General features: G+C 40.1%; 1 protein-coding gene across 1 annotated transcript; it reads right to left on the bottom strand.

Annotated features, from left to right (window-relative positions):
• Positions 1-218: 218 nt before the first annotated feature.
• Positions 219-19,190, bottom strand: LOC135943639 (glycine receptor subunit alpha-4-like). Its single transcript, XM_065490283.1, has 11 exons — positions 18,872-19,190; positions 13,761-13,834; positions 6,311-6,378; positions 5,363-5,583; positions 4,766-4,848; positions 4,561-4,710; positions 4,315-4,513; positions 3,851-4,008; positions 3,609-3,794; positions 2,589-2,773; positions 219-1,883 (listed from the first exon to the last, which is right to left on the bottom strand). The coding sequence occupies exons 1-11, from the start codon at positions 19,027-19,029 to the stop codon at positions 1,539-1,541; spliced, it is 1,827 nt and encodes a 608-aa protein (XP_065346355.1). The 5' UTR covers positions 19,030-19,190; the 3' UTR covers positions 219-1,538.
• Between the last annotated feature and the right edge of the window lie 331 nt (positions 19,191-19,521).

Here is a 19,521-nt window from a genome sequence, read left to right as displayed (position 1 = left end):
TTGCCAGATGTACGAAAATTTTACAAAGCGATGCAGCAGAGGAGAATAGTATACTTTTGATACTCATACGCAAAATCTCTGATTAAGGTTATGCACAAAAGAATTTGCCCAGCAGGCAAACAGGGTGTAACTCATTACAAAAAAATGTTTCAGGGGAAATTCTAAAATGCCCTCGCGCGACTCCACGCAAAAAAAGACAGGAACAAAATTGTCTCGGTAGTTTTTTTTATTGTGAACCTTACATTCGAGAATATCTTACAAAAGTTTCAATGACTGAGTTAACTTATCTATAATAAGGAATGTTCCTTTAATCAGATTCGAAGGCAAATTGCAAAGTTCTACGCAGCTATATTGCTTGAATTGCTCTGAAGCATTTTATTTTCCTAAACCTTTACCTATATATATTCTGAAAGTTTGCACCGCAGTAAAGCTTGTCCCGGCATTATTTCGATTGGGCGAAAGGAACCGCAATCAAAATTACACAATTATACAATTTATTCCCTGTTGGTGCGCATTGTGCCGTGGTTTCATTCAATAAGTGCTTTGCGCTTCGTCAACAAATTTTGGAAGCCAAATATATCAATAAATCAAGAGTATCGAAGCCACGCGCGTGATTGTTTTGTGCATATTTTGAAAGCTCTCTCGCGCGAGTTTATTATTAAGGTGCGAACTCTAGAATCAGATATTGTTGAGGCAATAAATTTAGATTAGAAGTGGCTTGTTCCATTTTGGACCATGATTAGAGGCACTTGGGTGATTTCAGACTCAAATATTTACGTTTTTGCGAGATGATATCTACAGCTACTAATTTCATCTCAATGTTCCAAGAGGCGTTAGCAATTTCAACAAAAATGTTCCACTCAAATCGAATACTTGTTGGTCCTCACGCTCTATATGGTTGCATGCTCTTCATAAATAGACAAGCAGCTCGAAGGCTTTTTCTTTGTTAATTGATATTTTTGTAATCTGTGTTGGTCTGGTGGTGTGTGTCTGTGTTTCTTATTGTTAGAATAACTCTAGTTCTCGATTAAACCGGACTGAAAAAATTACAACCAACTTGACTCACATGTGTGCAGTGGCTTAAATTTGTACAACTCTATTATCATTGCGAATTTTTGTGTCGCCTGAATCAAGAAACAAGACCCTGTCTCTGAAATATGAACATCTTTGTTGCTGAAACAAATATTCCCGAAATTGAAAATCACTTTTAAGGATATTTACGTGCAACCTTTTTAGGAAATGGATTGTAATTCGTGCTATTAGAAAGTTTCCAAGCTCATTTTGAAAGGCATTTAAAACTAGTCTTTAATTTACGTAGAAATTGTTTAGGCAAAGATTCTACGTGGCTTGAACTACATTCTTCCTGAAGCATCCTAATTCAGAATACAAAACACTATAATCTCTTAATACGATGTTGGTTTTCTACAAATTACGTTCCCTACGTTCGCATTTACAAAGCAAGGCAAATTTTGATTTGGAAAAAGCATACAAATGGCCGGATGTTGTTTAGAAAATTTTCGAGGCGAAATGAGACGGAATCAGCTGTGGATGGCCATGCGGTGGGCAGCCTCGCTGGTATACGAGACCCAGTAGACGACGGTGAAGAGACAGAAGACGAGCGGAAACAGCACGAGCGAACCCTGGTCAAGGGTGCCGCGCGACGAGCCGCAGAAGGACACGCAGTACTCGGCGATGGCCCGGCCCCGCTGCTGCTGCCTGCTGCCTCTGGGAGAGCCGCCCCCGGCCTCGTTGTCCGTCAGCGAGTCGCGTCGGTCAGGGGGTGGACTCGAGGCGCCACCGCGGCGTCGCTGCGAGCCACACAGGAAGGGCCAGTGCCGCGGAGACACCGGCAGCAGGAAGCTGCGTCGTTGCGGCGATGACTCCTTTAAAATGAGCAACAAGCTGAATTTTTTTGAAATGGTAAGAAAATAAATATATTGAAAGTATAATGTCATCTTTTATAAAAAAAATTATCAACTATAGGAGCGAAAAACACAATATTTTTCCCGATGAATAGGCGCGTTCACTTTAGTTGGAATTGAGTAAAGGTCAAAATTACATTGATTGCTGTGCAAGGTTCCGAGAAAATCAACTTGAGAGTTTGAGTGCTCTTCAAATGGCGCGCAACGTCTATGTATGCAGCATCACTTTCGTTGCCTAGAAGAGGAAAATATCGTACACCATGTTTTTGTGATTGATTTCCATTCCTCTCGTTTACTTCTATTTGGCGATGTGAGGAAATGTATCTTATTTTCTCGAAAAAAATCACGATTCTCGAAAGCAGACATGGCACCTCTTATTTTAAAAGCACGCAATCTTTGCAGTATATATTCACCTTAAATTTCTTAGGGCAACGCATGAAGGACAATTTTGATAGCATTATTAAAACGGATTGTTCTACAACAACAAACGCTATCTTCTCCATGGGCTAGTTCCAATCGAGTTACCTCTTACGGCAGAGCAAAACGAAAAGTCCCTCCTCGTATTGTCAACTTGAGGTGCCTCCAAAGTAAATAAATACCTTTTTTGGATAAAATAATAATATTTACTATCGCTACTTGAACTTTAAATGTGTAAAAGTGACTTACCCTGAATGTGTAGACTGCACTCTCGCGGTTGTCCACCATTCCCCTCTCCTGCAGTTCGAGGCCGTCGTCGGGCTGCATGGCCTCCGGGGTTGCCAGCGGGGGCATGGAGGCGCGCGGGAACACCCTCCGCAGCACGGCCAACCTGTCGCCAGACGGACTTTTTCTGTTGATGCAGTTTACGTGCACTGTAAAAATTTCGTTCGATAAGCACCACTTTATATTGCTTTCCGCTTTGGCTTGAAATACTATGCTCAAGTGGTTTTTATGGTGGGAGTTTTCTCACAATCAGTCAGCGTGCAGCCGCAAAAATGTAGAGCAGGGCAAAAACGATAATTATCTCTACGGTTTCCACTATCGCGCAGGTTGCAGCATTTTTCCAATAATAATAATAATAATAACAGGCCTTTCTAGCTATCGGCACTTTGCGAAAGATCGTTTTTGCGCTGTTCGCTATAATATGGTGACACACTCTACACTATGGAAATATGGAAAATCTTTTGTGGCACACGTCTCGCTGGAAAGTTTTAGCTCCAAAAGATTGGCCACAAAAACTTTCCACACCCAAAGCACGCAGCTTTTGAACTAAAAATCTGTACCTTGCGGCGCAATATTGCTATAAAAATCACGTGAGTGCTATTCACGAGAGTGTTATTTTCATATCTCTGCGGCCTAGCGCAAGTTTGAACGTGCGCTGCAGTGTTTTCCTCTCAACGCACTAATGCGACGCCTCTCTCGCGTTAATGCTCGTCTTCTACAAAATGTACCAAAAATGTGAGCCCAAAAATACAAATGTATGCAGGTGCTGGCTAAAAAAACACTATGATTCGACTCAAAAAGCACGAAATGCGAAAGAGACCGCGCTCACCGTCGTCTAAGCTGCACTCAGCTGGAAGAAAAAGTAGCAAAAGTTATGGGACCTCTAAAAAACATATGTACAGGACTAACAACTTTACAAGAACTCGATTGAGCCTGGCTCTCGAGAATTTAATTTGTAATTAAAGGGGAACTAGCACTTCACACCTGTGTCATCCTCGGGTGTTGCCAAGGCGGCGTGGAAGTGGTTGACGGCGGGAATCATTCGGGCGCTGCTGTCCCTCCGCGGACTACCCTGCTCTGAGCTGATCTGCACGGCAGGGGGCCCTCCTGACGCGGCCGAAATGGAGCTGCGTGCCTGACGTGCCCTCGCCGCCAAGCTCGCCACGATTCCTAATCGACAACATGAATCATTATTTTGTTTTGGCTTTAGACGTATTGAGAAGCACCTAGACTATTTTGTGCTTTGCTGCGGCGCCAGTTCTTGTCGTAGCGCATCGCGAAGAGGACGACGAAATACTCCAGCAGTGCCACGAATACAAAGAGGATGCACGAGATGAGCCAAACCTCGATGCACTTGAGCTCCAGGGCGTTGGGAGAATTGTTTCTGAGGAAAGTGAAAATCATTCCGCGGAAAATGACTTATGCAACCTGCGAAACATCTATGCCTAACGTGTTGCCTACCTCTGATTTTTCAGTATATTTATCAAATTAAATATGTCAATTTTGTCCTCTGGAAGTTCTTTTAGCTTGACCTTGATGAGGTGTATCAATGAAATCCAGAGACGACCCATCTCTAGCCCAATTCAATTTTTTACCAAATATAGTTAGCTATTTGATATTTTCTAACTTTATAGATTTCCTTCTTATATTTTAGATTTCCCAAAAGAAATTAGCAAATTTATGTCTGTACCTGACTGTGTCAAACATGGTGACCAAGCTGAGCAATGTGGTGACAAGCAAGACCATCCGGCCAGGGACCAATTCAGGGTTGACGATGAAGCTGCCCCAGGAGATGATGACGAACAGAGAGCTCGGCAGGTACGTCTCCAAAAGGTAGGATTGCAGTTCTCGGCCCAGGGTGATCATCAGCCTGGCGGTCGAGTGGTTTCCTGCGAGATGAATTTATAAAGAGAGACAGTGGAGGCAACAAACGAACCCTCGCCGTAGTAGATGACTTGCTCCTCTGTCTCTGCCGCGAAGGAGACGACGTACTTGGGCAGGCGGTAGCCGTCCCCGAAGTCGCTGGGGAAACTGAGTGCCGGGTCGTCTCGCCAGCGAAAAGTCATGTCGTCGACCGTGTACTTGTCTGTGTGTTCTCGGAATGAGAAGAGAAACGAATCGATAAATTGATATTAATTTACAGCTGCTGAAGTCGACGGCGCACCGCTGTATGTCCAGAGGGTAAAGGTCAAAGTCCATATCACATTTTATGATCACAGTAGCCCTGCAGCACACAAATCCGCGTCAGATTATGGGCTCGAGAAAGAAGAGAGGCTTAGTTAGTTCATGGCATGGCTTGCGGCCAAATGCATATAATTTCGTTTGAAACTGATAAAACAGTACTGCGTGACGTACGGACTTACAAGAACAAAGAAATGAAATAATTATAAAATAGTTCATTTGAAAAGGATTTAGTTTTCAAAAAGGTACTCTATTTTTTAAGCAACTCTAATTTTAATTTTGAGTAACAATTTTTTCAAATCATCATTTCTTAAGTCAATACTTGTGTCTGCGATTCATTACCGCGATAAAAAGTGTCATTACATCTCTAACCATTAAAGAATCGCTGTATAAGGCCAGCCAGCACATAATAACTCTGCTAAAATATTTCAAATTTGTCTGTGATATATTCTTCACTTCAAAATTTGATTTGTTTCTTATTCCTCATAATAAAATAATTATACTCTCCTACATTTCCATTATTCATTTATTTTTTTCAATTGCAAGATGAGACCGACCCAATAGAAACCCTGAAGGTGGAGTTGGCGTAGAGGCGCATGGAGGCCATCTCCTGGAACACCTGTACCATGCGCATGTCCCTGAGCTGCCTGATGTAGAGGTCAGGTACCCAGAAGGAGTGACGCTGCGCCCAGGTCAGCTCGACGTGGTCCCTGTTGCCGAGCAGATGCACGCGAGGATCCTGCCAATAGACTTGCAGAAACACGTCGATCGCGATTTCCTGCGAAGACGAAACAAAAAATTCTACCATAGGATTTTGTCAGCTATACACGCTGTCTCTCGTGCACACTTCTCGCTCGGGGGTTTGGGCAGTTTGAAAAGCGTGTTTTTGTATTCTCCAAAATAGGCTTTTATGCAAAATTTAACACTGCAAAATTTTCGGATTTTCATAGTTCAGGATAGGTTTCATTTGTTTTCAACGATTAAGTTTCTTTCATACAGTTTGTGCTCTCTATCGAGGTATTTGACCAACGCTAAAAAATTACGTGGGCGAAGCTGCAGCTGGAACGTGCGGCGGCGGCGTGAGTGAGAGAACGAGATCATCCAAATTACAATACACGAAATCTTGTGAGCCAAGTTTGCTCGACTGGATTCCTTTCGGCTGCCGCCGGAACGCTAGGCATGCAATTTCGTGGCGGGCCGCTTGCATACAGCTCGACTGAGAGCAGAGGAAATTTAAATAAATCTATTCTGTTCTATGGCAAGAGGTGCGGTAAAAATGCGGCGGGTTTACTTACTAGGTTAGAATGCCTTTTAAAACGATACTCATTAGAGCGCTTATCCCAATAATACTGAAAAACACATTGGGATGTCAGCAAAATCAAAAACACACGCACAATTGGCAAGGAGAAGTGGTTTTAAAAGGGGAATGGCACCACATTTCCTGGCGTTGTGTCACAAAAGCAGTAAGGGGACAGACACACAGCTGCGCCGTTTCTCACGCTCACCTCTTTATTCTCGTCGACTGAAGAGACCCGGTTGATGAACAGCGAGACGGACACCACCATGTTTTTGCCTGCAACAAGGAAGCTTTCAATGCCTGGGTGAAAAAGAGGGTCAGGAAACGAAATCGGTAATGGCGTGCCAGAGAGAAAAATATGCTCGGTTGTATTTCAAGCTACCATTGAGGGCAGGGTTTAAGCGAAAAAACCGACGGGGAAAATAATTTAGGGGTATTGATTGGAAATATTTTGCATCAAACGAGACTGAAATAGAACAAAAATTTTGCAAACATAACGTATAATAAATATTTTGTAACATTTGCAGCACCAAAATTGATGAATTATGAAATTCATTCTAAAAAGACAGTTTATTCAAAACCCTTATTATACCTTTACTAGAAATACCATCTAAAATTAGAGAAAAGCATACAACTTCCAAGGTAGCCATTTAATATTTTTAGAAAAGCGGCTCAAAGGTTTTTATGCTAATTAAGCACTGCCTATCCTTATTGGAAATCATGATTTATTTTGCCAGGAGGAAAATTTACCTCATAATTCGCACACAGTTGGATAAATCGCGACGAGAGAGATCGAAATCAAGCAAAAAATAATTGACAAACAGTTAAAGACATTTTTATGAGAAATTTGCAAAATCTGAAATTTAGCTGTTCCTTGGTCCGTTAAACTTTTCTTAAATGCAGTTGTGCTTTCTCGTACAAAAAATCAGGTTTGTGCAAATACTGATCAAAGGTTTCATTAATTAATTTTTAATAGCTAGAACTTTCGATAAATTTTATAAAAATACTGCGTTAGAATTTTGGCCGTCACGCGTTACATTAAGGAACGAGGGCACTTAAAAAGTTAATTATGCGCAAAGAAGACCAAGTTGTTTATTTATGGTGGCATTCACGGGAAATGAAATATGATAAAACATTTCGTTAACACCGCGTGTTTTATGTTGGCACTAAGTCTCAATCTAGATTTCACAACTGGAGCAGCAAACGTTATTTAATTCCACGGAAGGACTCGCTATCAGAAAATCGAAGACGAATAAGTTCGCGCCTGCCAGGACGGCGGAACACGCAAACCAACAAAAACAGAATAAAAATGTAGAGAGGGATGCATTGCACACGAGAAGTGAGGGAGATGAGTCGCCTGTGATACGCACGGTGGACGGAAAATTAGTGAGTGCGCGTGTTTATACCGCCACACACGGATTTCATGCCGCGCTTTTATGCTAATTACATCGATTGACGCGCCAACGGACGGCCGAGCTTGGAATAAATTTGCCCATGAAAAGTATGAGGTAAACAAACGTTCTCTCGGCCCGTTCAATGCCATGCCTGAGGGCAGTAATTTTTCGGCGAACTTTAACGTCACTGAAGTACAAGCGGATGGGACAGTGTTCACAATTTATTGCGTGGTTGACAAAGATCTCTCTTCTTACCTCCTTGATTTTTGAAATGTTTCCGAACGAGGAAAATATATTCAGAACGCATTTTTAAAATTTTGTTTCATATTCTCTGGTAGAATATTGATTCGTGTAATGTTTTTTTATAAAGTGGTCCGGAATATTAAAATTGTTAAGAAATGTATAATCAATTAACTTAAACTAGATCAAAAAAGCTTCATATCAGAATTATAGATATAATTTAAATTTCTCTTGAGACATTATACGCCAAAAATATAATTTGCCGTTAAAACTGCATGATAAGGTGCTTGTATGATGATCAAATTGGAAGGTCGGAAAAATATTCAATTTCACAGCGCGTTCTAACCCACAGAAACCAAATTAAATAATTTGCAAATCACTTTGATAGCTGGAAAATTCATTTTGATAGTTTTGAATAGTTGCACGATCGAGTTTGTAATTTAAAAGGCCATTGGTTAAATTTGGCAACCAACAAACAAAAACTTCGCCACCGAAACAGCGGGCAAAACCACATTGTTTGAGCCCTCGTCTAATATTGCTCTGAGTGCGGATGGCCAGTCGGAACTAATCAATTTGTTGTTTATTTCGGACAGCGGCGTGCATTAGCAATATTGCAGCGCGCGGCTATTTTCGGATCAGCTCGATGAAAAGCGTGGATGCGATCTCGTCGGCTGATTGCTACTTTATCTGCCCGCGTGCATTATCATTATTAATTACCCTTCGCCGGATTACGCTTAATTGGCTCGTGCGCGCGGAACCAACTGTGCAAACACACATACGAAAACTCATGCTTCTTACGTTTTGAATAATTCGTCTCTTGGGAATTCCAGAGCTGCCTATCGCCAAATGGAAATTCGATCTCTTTCCGCAAGAAAATACATCACGCTAGTTTCAATCATGAACCGCCTCGTCCCCTTGATTGCTATAATAAAAATAATAAAATTTTCCGATGCGTTGTTTGCGTTTTATATATGTATTTGAAGCGAAGAAAGCGGAAGTACAATAAAAACTGTTACTTTTTTTATTTACAATCAGAAGTTACTGCTCCCTGATTCAATTGCTCCTAAGAAATAAACAAACTTTTCACAAAGGTGTAACAACTTTTAACTCTGTAAAAATTAAATACGCGTACTTCATAATTTTATATTCCAATGTTCTCCAACTTAAAATAAAGTAGTTACATCTGTTTCTCAAAAACTTATGGCAGTAATTATTATTAGAAGATTTAAATTCTCATACGTTAAATGTGACCTAAAAAAAAATTGGATTTTTCCTTTTATATTTTGGAAGCTGGTTGATCAAGTTTGCAAGTCACGAGTGTCACATCTAACTTTTCTTTTGATAAGGATAGATTATAATTTTTGCACTCACTGGCGGATGCTGCCTTAAAGCTAGTGACGTGGCAATTATTCCGCGACAGTGAAATTTGCAAATTAACTCGTGCGTGTAACATCAGGGTTTTTGCCAGTGGTGGAAATTGGCCGGTTGGTTCACGCTAGGTTGCGTGATGCTGCCGGTTTTGTCATCGCTCTCTCAGGGGCTGACGTGTGCCGCAAGAGCTGCCCTCCCTTAATTCCGTCTCTCGCAAATTCCACGCGGAATAGGACAAATGCTAAATGACTCGCGATGCCATAATTCTTTTTCTTTCTGCTGCGGTGACGACGACCTTGCCTCTTTACTTTACTATCGTTATTATTTCAAAAGTTGTGTTTGCATTGTTTCAGAAAAATATGGGGCTTCTAATTAAAAATATACGAGAACTGTACATGTTTAAACATTAAAAATAAATTTAAAACGACGAAACATTTGGACAGAAAACTCGTGTAGTGTACAAAACTGGAAACAAAAAACCAGATGGTTTCTGGTTGTGTGATTAGTTCAAATTGATTTATAACTTTTTTATTCCACCATTCAGGAACTTGTGATTTGGATGAGAATAAACATCATTAAAATAAAATTATTTCTTTGAAGTTCGTGAGTGAGAGTTTCTGGTACATTTTGTAATATTTCACAGAACAGTCATGATTACAATCGTTCAATATGGTCTTTTTATGAGGCGTAAGCCTAGACTTGATATATTATGTATTTAGGAAGGTGTAGTGTGAAGCGCGGAAAGTTTGGAACCTATTAGAATATGAATGTGAATTCAAGTGCATTCAAACAAAATCTCTAAGACGTATTTTTCAAAACATAAATTGATTGATTAAAAACTTATATAATGCTGAAATCTTTTCGATTTTGGGTTGCACAGGTTGAAGCATCGCTACTGATCTGAACTATGGAATATTGATCTCTATTAGTACGAACACAAGCATAGTTATTTCAACAGCTCCTATGACTCTAAAGTCATGCATTTAGCCCAAACGTAATCGGAATTCGTTTGAGATAAATCCGTACGCATGCACACACGCGTTTGCCACAAATTTCGGAAGGCTTGTGCATTATTTGCGGCGAGTACTGGGGAAGCCGCAGAACGACAGCTTTGAAGGTTTGAATGCTTGCTCGGTATTTCTAATTAATAATCCGCTTTTGCAATCAGTGAAGCGAGCGCCGACGTGAATTTCTATTGTTTTGGCCTGCACGGTAAAATTATTTGCCGCATACGCACAAGCCACACAAATGCACAAAACGCCAAAGTGAATGCTCGACAGAGAAGATAAAACCCCTTTCCGCTATGATATATTGTGTGTGAATGAAATAGTTTGTTTCCACAATAATGGAGGTGCACTCTTCATTCACAAAAGCCAGCACTCTACAACATCACCATTACAATATTTTTAAGAGTGTATATTAAGTCAAACAATTACAGTCTTTAGAAGTCACCACTAAACTATTTTCAAATTCAGTTTTTCAAATCATCTGATCTGAAGACCCCCATAACAGTTTGAGATACGAATTTGTTGAGCAAAACATATTTATTGTAGAAAAATGTTTTAAACGCTTTGGTAAACATTTAACCAACAAATTATCATTAAAAACACGCTAGCACAAAAAATCTACCATACAATTTTTAATTTAATATGATTACTCTACATCCTTAAACTTTCAATAACTTGTTTGATCATTTTTTATTTTGAAATATCTTATTCATAAGTAATATATAATATGCATTTTTTTCCAATAGAACAAATAGGAAGAGGAATACCAAACCTTAAGAGGAACTCTAATAACGAGGATCCTAGTACTCTTTACTCCGAAGCAAATTAAATAAAATATTTTACTTTTTTCGTCAGAAAAAATGTTAATTTTCCAACACACCGTCTGGACGGTGTAATTCTGACTGTAACAAAATTGCATCAGCTCTGAACAGGTATTTAAAGGTAAAATTTTAATTAGATTTTAATGCAGTGTGACTGTTGGTCAATGGACTGCTTGTTTTGCGTGCGAGTGCATTGTAAGCACAGTCAAATTGGCGCGATAAATACATTTCGTAGTGGTGCGTGCGTCGGTTGGGGGTCGGAAAACCTGGCTGCCTTGAGAGCCGTGGGGTTAATTATAATCTGACCTACATTAAACTTCTCATAATGGTCGCTTGATTGTCGTCGTGCGCGAGGCACGACCCAAAACTTCCCGTATTGCCCACTTTTCCAATGAATTTCGCTTCCTCCTCTGTCGCCTTGAAGGAGGTGTAATTGGAGGCCACGTTTTTGTCTTTCTGAAGAAAGTTTGAGGGAAGCAGGAGATACATTATTTTTAGACATGCAGTCTTCCATTTTAATGCAATCAAAAGATATTTTTGAAACGCGGGAGCGGGGAAATTTGCATAAAAAATTAGTCCTCTCGTGCCAGCTTTAATCAACAGCAAATCGAGAACATTGATTTTGCCGGGCGCCTTTAATATTGATGACTTCTGATTGCCGTCATTAAATCAACCCACCTTGTTGAAATATAGGATATTTCACCGGAATTAATTAACAACGACCCTGTTAGACCAGTAAAATGTCACAGCTTGTTTCCAATAAGCTCAATAAATAAAGCCTCACAATTTAACTAGCTACTGTGTAATAATGTTTGCGAATTCTACACGGTTCACAGATTAATTTGAAATTAATTCTGGTATTACTTTTAGATGAAAGCTAACATTTCTAGGGTTTAATTATATTTGAAATTAATTCTCTTTTGCCTACTCTTTATCCGTTCTGATCTGAGTAAATTTTTTGTTTTGTCATGTTACTTTGCAAGGCAGAATTTTGAGTAGCAAAAATTTTAATTCATTTTTTATGTTTAATATTTTAATAAAAAATAATGAATTGACATTAAAACGGTCGTTTGAGGCAATACCACGCATCCAAAGAGGGGTTTTATGCCTTTTTTCCACCGCGGAGTCCGCCCTTGCGCAACTTTGTGAACTTTTCACATTTTGCGAAAGCTGCGGGTTGACGGAAAAGTCGAGCGTTAATTGCGTCGGGGGTGGCTCAGCTGCTGGCTGCCCGTAAGAGCTCTAAATGCAGCACTCTGGCCCGCACTCGTTATTATTTCGCCGGCCTTTAATGGAGCAATTAGGCCGCACCGCGAGCACGTGTGTATTCATTTTTGCACACGCTCTACACCTAGTTGCATTAAAAACATTTCAGCAGCTCATTAAAAAAGTCAACGTTAATGTTTGAAGAGCCAAACTGCGGAGTAAATTATGCAGGGGAATTTTTATCGATTCTCTCGGTCGACGAATTCCGATTGCCGCCATGCACATTCAATAAAATGCATCAATCACAAGTGCGCGAGGTGTATAACGTGTGTTATCCCTTTGATAAAGTTCTCGTCGGTGGGTGCGCGGTGTGACGTTGTTCTCCCAACGAGCGCACGCAATCACGCCAGCGAGGCAGCATTATGCGGCAATTCATGCCCATGAGGCTCCAGTCATCGCTCTTTTTCTCTCTCTTTTCGGACAGACGCTATTTTAGCCAGATCGTATTTCTTCGAGATTATTGGCTCGCCTTTCACCTGCTCCCGGTAAAAGTGAAATCACCGCACGTCAAGGGATTCGCATCATGCACGCGGCTATTTTCGGCTCGACTTTTGACGGAAGAAAGCAGCAGTTTGACTAACTGCATCCGATGGGTGGCTTTCTTGACCACTGTCCGAGCCAATACTTAGATGGTACTCCAAATCTATAAGCTTAATTAATAACAAAAAGCAGTTTATCTTGATTCATCATTAGAGATATAAAAACAACATTTTCTTAAAGGGATTTTTTAAAATTAAAATCCAAAACTTCAAGTCTACAGTGGAGTATACTAGTGGATTTAAACTTTGAAAACTTTCGCTGCGATTTAAGATTCAATCCTGTGCAATCAGCCCATAAAATTACTTATTCTGATGTGCAGGAAACCAAAATCGGTTCAGCCAATCCACGTTAAGTCATAAGTTAAAAGTATTTTTTTTTAATAAAAATTATTACCCGATGATTTTACCACGATTGGCTGGACTGATTTTTGTTTTCATCAAATAAAAATAAATTATTTTTATAGAAGAATGTTCAGTAGCAGGATTGAGTTTTAAATCGTAGCAGGAGAGTGCATGCAAATCAAATGTAACCGCTGGCGCCATCTATTGGCGGCTTCAAACACAAAGAGGCTTTCGCCACTGATGAAAAAAATCATGCTTTCTAAATTCAAATTATCAGTAGAAATACTCAGATGGTATTTTTACAAAAGTTTAAACTTTTTTCCTGTTAAAAATTTAAATCAGTTCTAGCCTATCATATCTTCGTAAGTCTTTAAAAATTTTGTCTGTATTATTTTGGGCTTCAGGTCGATTTCGCTGCGGCAGACGTCTTAGGAATGGGAATAAACAATTAGCATAACTGCTGCAGGTGTAGAGCAGATTGCATCGGGTGGCGGCAGACGAAGGAAATTAGCACACACGAGCGCAATTTTTATATCATTTTCTCTCTAGGCCGACATTTGCATATCATTTTGCGGCGGCAGGCTCACTCGTCCGATCGGCGAATATGTACACGTAAGTGAGCGAATTAGCATGCAAATTTTTATCGATCTAGAGCTTGTCTCGTCCGAGAAAACTCACCAGGTGGAAGATTTTTGTTGTAATCATCGTCCAGCGACCAAAAGTCGATCGCACCGGTCGAAACCAGGCAGGAGCTGAAAGCATTCCGAATTTCATTAATTGCTTTTCCACAGGAAATGCGTGGAAACGGTTTTATCTCTTTTTCTCTGTAGGAGAAATACATAAATTTATTCTCGACTGGCATGAATGGGAATCTTTTCTGTCTTTGACGTCAATCGTGTCATTTCCATTTTGACTTGCCTTCAAGCATCTAAAAGTGTTTTACGTGACGTTTGGCTGCCTTTGACCAAATTTATTTTTTGGATTTATTTTTCTGCTTTCAATATAGAAATCACAAAATCGGCAATGCGGAACTTTTATACAAAATTTCTCATGAAGGTTGTTTTGCTTTATAAAGGTAAATAGCGTAATCGCATTCCTTTTTTACAAATTTTGTATCTCGACTCAATCAAGTGCGTCGTAAAATTTTTCTTATTTGGAAGTTATTTCACAAACATATTCCTGCCAAGAATTTCAAGGGTCTGCTCAACTGCAGACAAGAAACCAATGATGTTGCAAAAAAAATGAATCAAAATAGGTCACGAACCGCAAAGTTATGTTTTTGTTTGGGTCAGCCGGTAATGTAAAAAAGCACTGCAGTGGCAAGCAAGTCAATATTTGCGTTCTTGGTGATTGTTTTAACGAAGGACATGCGCCTAATGATTATTGACGAGGGAGGAAAACGCAACCTTTGCGCTGGCAAACAAAAGAAAAAAAATTCCAACGCTGAGTGGCATTTCATTCCAGAGATATAATAACCCCTGCATCGACTTAAATTTGAGGTTAGTTGGGGTTGCGGGTCGTGGCAATAGGATGAAATTGTTGAGGAGATATGATAAAGCATGCGAACGTTTGCAGCGCATTAAAATTAATTACGCCCGTCGTTATCTCGACGGCCTTTTGTGAAAGTGTGTGTGTTTTGCCCTCACGCACGCAGCAGAACGAATTATTTTTAAATTTACCACAGCTTGTTTTTACTCGTAGGAAAACGCCGAGTCACGCATAAGTTACTTGTGATTGACCTATTCTTTTTTGGATGCGATCGTAAAAGGAAAAAACTAAGACATTTCAAGTGCAGTGAAGACTGGGTTTCAACTTTCACGAGATACATAGGTTGATAGAAATGATCAGTTTTACATTTCAGATGAATTTATTAGGGAAATTCCGTGCACGCCGACGGTTTGTTCGAATCGGCATCAAAAAATCTGCAGCCTATAGCGCAAGAGCAATTGATTGTTTTCTTTTTTTATCTCTCACGAATCTATATTTTAGATTGAAAACACAAAAGGCAATAATTTGAAGAGAAAGAGTGGACCTTGTGTTGTGAGCTGTGACCTATCGCTTGAAACAAAACAATGGGGAAGGGTTGCAAGCGGAGCATTTTCGGGGGAAAGAGTTATTAGTGTTGTGCGAGAAAGGTGCGGCAGTCACCAGCGCACTTTTCCTTCCTGCCCGCGATAAAAACGAATATAATATGCATGCTCGCGTCCAGCCAATGCGGAAAAAGCGCGATTATTTTTCCGTGCCTCCCGAGCATTAGTTATCATGCCGGCAGTCTCGGCTTTTATTATGTTCCTCGAATGTGTGTGTGTGTATGCCATCGTCGCAATTTTCGACGGGATTTTGTCATCGCAATACATTGCCGCCGAGCGTGCATTCCAAATCCAGGCCACTCTGTGCTGGAAGAAGCTTGCTTACTTTGCTACTCGGAAATTTACTACCCGACCCCCCGTCCGCGACAAGTCCGCATAATGTGACGGCGCCGAAAAGTGCCTTGCGGGGCGAACCAATTGCCGGGCAACACGCACTTCCACTTTATAAACTGATGTAACAAAATTTTCCACTTCAAAATTTGATTTTTTTGTTCAAATAATTGAAATAAAGGCTAAAAATACTTTTTCGTTGTTCCTCTCGTTCTTGATCTGCGCAGGGATATATTATAGCCGTTGCCACAAAATATTGAGCTCTAACCTTTAGGCAACCAAGCTCCTCATTTCCATCCATTACACATTGATTTGTTTCAATTTAAATGGAAACATTGCCGGTTATATCAGCTGAAAATTCCTTGCACCCTTCATCGTGCCTGTCTGGTTAGCGATGAGACTTAAAAATACAGCTTGGTTCTAAATCTTACTAATTATTTTAACATAGGATTTAGCCTTTTCAAGCTGATTTATCGCATGTAAGTGTTGATATGAAATAAATAAAGAAATTTCCCAAGCAGGCTTATATTTTTGCCATAAATATATTGATCCATTTTCTTACAAAAATTGCTAATTTTGAAGAGTTCAAAGCCAAAATTCTTAGAATTGTAAATTTTGTCCTATTTGGGGTGAAAATTGTTGCTCTATGTTTTGCGTGTCCACCTAATTGTCCACGGAGACAACCTGCAGTTCAGAAGTCGATATCATGAATATCAAGCTAAATAACTTAAAAAATATTACATAAACATACTGGTAAAATTAATTTTTGAAACCGTTATCCAATGATGCCTGGCAGAGTGAGTATAAATATTTGTGATAAATAGTTTTTAGATTCTAAAATATTTTTTAGCTATTTAATTGGAATATATTTATTTGAAATTAATACATTTAACTATTTAAAACTTGAAATAAAACTTGAAAAATGAAATCTAGTAAAGTTTTTCTTATTACTTTTCTATATTTGCCTAATTTTGAGCAGTTTTAATTTATATACTTGATAATAATTTTTATAAATAGAGTCAAACAATTTTATTTTTTCAGATTTAATAAAATTGGAATACACCATTTTGTCAAGTTCTAATTCGATTAAAAAGTTTCACAAGTGTACAAAATTAGCCATAAGGGCAAATAGCTGGTTTCAGAAATATGAAAGTAGCCATATTTATAAATTCTTCTCCAGAATAATTTAGTGTTATTTTTGGCCCTCCATATACATATAGTTCCGCTTGAATATTAGTCAGGCTTGGACGTGAAAGCAAAATCAAATCAACTGCAGATTGGAAACAATTTATATGTGAAATGATTCCACAGAAGCTTTTCCAATATTCAGTAGCACATCCAATACAATCGGCACAAACAATTTTCCGAGCGAGCTAGCACTATAGAAAGCTATTTCCGAGGGCCCACGCCAGATTCGAACTGTAACAAAGGCTATGGTTTAACCGAAAATTAATACGTGCCATTGATTATCGTTACAACGTCGGCGTGCCTACGCTGCAATTGATAACAGCGGAAAAATTGCGCCACAAGAGAGCACGCGAGACATTGCTCTCGCGGCCTTGTTTGTAATTTGCCCCGCGGACCACGTTCATGCACCGCAAAATGCTTTCTCGCAGGTCAACTTTGAGCGCAAGGCCATGCACGAGTGCAAAACTACGTTTTTTCCGCTGCATCGAGGCTCAGTGGGGATTTTTTGGTCAAAAAGTTTCCCTCGAAGGCCATAAACGTAAGCAACAGCTGCATCACTGATTCGTCAGCATTAAATAACAAGAGGACAAACTTTTTTCCAAGGCAGACGCCACGAACAGAGGGTGGAAAATTATGCAAATGGCCTTTTGTGGGAGGACGTCTACAAAGTTTGCCGAATTAAGGATTAAGCGCTCTGAACAATACAGGATTTTGCTTACTTTCCTTGGTTTTAATAGTACTTTAAGATGTTAAAAGGATTTAAACTCGGATTGCAAATGTTCAATTTTAATATGAAATATAGGCGTGCTTGACTTGACGGAAAATTGCTTCGCAATACAATAATTGTGTTTGCTTGTAAAACGGCAAATTGCTATAATAAAAATTTAAGAGTGACATTAAGCGAGACCTTCCATAATGTTCTCAAACATCTCACGTTTCATGTTTTCAAGGTTACTTTTAAGTGAATTTTTTCAAAACATTTTCTGTTGTAGAAGGTCATTCAAATTTAAACCCGATGGAAAGGCAAATTTTGTTCTTGGAGTCCAAGAAAAGCCGAGAGGAAAGAAACTAAAAAATCGCTTTGGGCTTGGTTCATAAAATGAACTAACTTTTTTAACAGCCAAGATTTTATTAGACTCAAGTCTTATTTATATAATTTTTTTATAATTTTCAAAAATCATCATGCAGTTCAAGTGATGTAGCAGGGTAAGGCTACTACTGGCCCTGTAATTAAAGGTTTTTGCAGATTTTCTTTGTTTCTTATAATTATTGGTCCTTAATACTATTTTCTTTGAAAAACTGAATTTGTATGGATAAATCTTTCCATCCTTGAGAACAATTATTTAAAAGCGAAATCCTGAGTAAAGATGGACACCATAGAATTCTCAAGCTGGCGGCGACTGTTTGTGAAGGTGGTGCATATAATTTACAACAAGCTTATTTCATATGAAGGCTATTTCTTAATTCGTTGTTTTCCTGAAGGAAACAAATTTCAAAACTGACCCAATTTCACCTCTAAGTTAGATGGCGGAAATAAGATTTTTTGTATTACCCCACTTTATCCCTTCGAGGGGCAGCTTTTTAATGCTTGAGGAAAAACGTGGTCTAATCAATCAAAATGCAAATTAGTCGAGCGCCGCAGCCGTACTTTGTTTACTCATGGGGCACGCCAAGCAATTGGCTGTGAATGTGAAGCGGCGACATCGGCAGGCGACTCACGAGAGGACCCTCAACAACGAAAAGAATTGATTTCGTTTATGTTCGGCCGCAAATAAGCAACAACGACGTCGTCGTGTATTAAAATATGTGACGCAACGAGGCTGCTTCGGAGAGAGAGCGACTTAACGGCAGGCAAGACACGGGGCCGGCCAGCCAGCCAGCCAGGGAACAAGCGTCGTGCTGATTGCGTGCTCTCCGCCATCTGATTGTTTGGTTGCGGCAAACGCGCTGCCTGCCGACCCCATAAAGCGAAATTATAAGAAGAGCTGCAAAATAATGCTCGTTCTGTGTGTCAGGGTCAAAGGTGAATTTCAATAATCGTAATAATTTCCGCGTGTGCTGTGCTGTGCTGGGCTGGACGCCGATCGATCCGGCCGAAATCGTGCCAGCCGCGTTGAGAAATCAGAAAATAGCAGGTGAGAACTCCTGAGTGCGGTGCGGTGCATTTTGTCGTGGATTTACCTGAGGGCACACCACGCAAGCAGGACCCGCACATGACTCATGCCTGGCGAGAGCCTAGTCGAGCCGCCGCATGCCGCCTCGAGTCTGGCGGCCTCGGGGGCGTCGCGGGGCGGCGCTCGGGGCAGGCGCCGACCCAGCCGCATGGCCTGCCATGCCATCCATGCACCAGCGCCCGCTAATTTGTGAATAAGCCGCAGCCGACGCCACCGCGGCGGTAATCAGCCTGAAACGCGTGCTCTTCGCCCCAACCCCCACCCCGAGCCCCGATCGTGGCCTTTCTTCTCCACCGACGCCGCCTCCGCCGCCGCCGCCGAGTTGTGTGTGCTGCACAAACACGCCAAGGGTGAGAGAGCAGGTTCAGTTCAGGGCGAGAAATAAATGTGTCACACTCTAGCCGGCTCTCGTGATTAATGGAATACGCTCGTGATATAATGGGCTGCCTAATTTACATGTTAATTTTAGCCTGGAAACTTTTTTAGGTACTCTTAGAGTAAAATCCTTCACATTCTTAGAAAGTAAATTATTTATTATTATTATTTTATTAGACACCAACGGTGTACAACACAGAGTACATTATATAACGATATAAAAAAGTAAGTTATTGCTTAATATTTTAAAATTAAAAATGTACATAGATAAAAAAAGGAAAA

Source organism: Cloeon dipterum, chromosome 4 (genome assembly GCF_949628265.1).
Source record: "Cloeon dipterum chromosome 4, ieCloDipt1.1, whole genome shotgun sequence".
NCBI lineage: Eukaryota > Metazoa > Arthropoda > Insecta > Ephemeroptera > Baetidae > Cloeon > Cloeon dipterum.
This window is presented reverse-complemented; position numbering and strand designations above follow the sequence as displayed.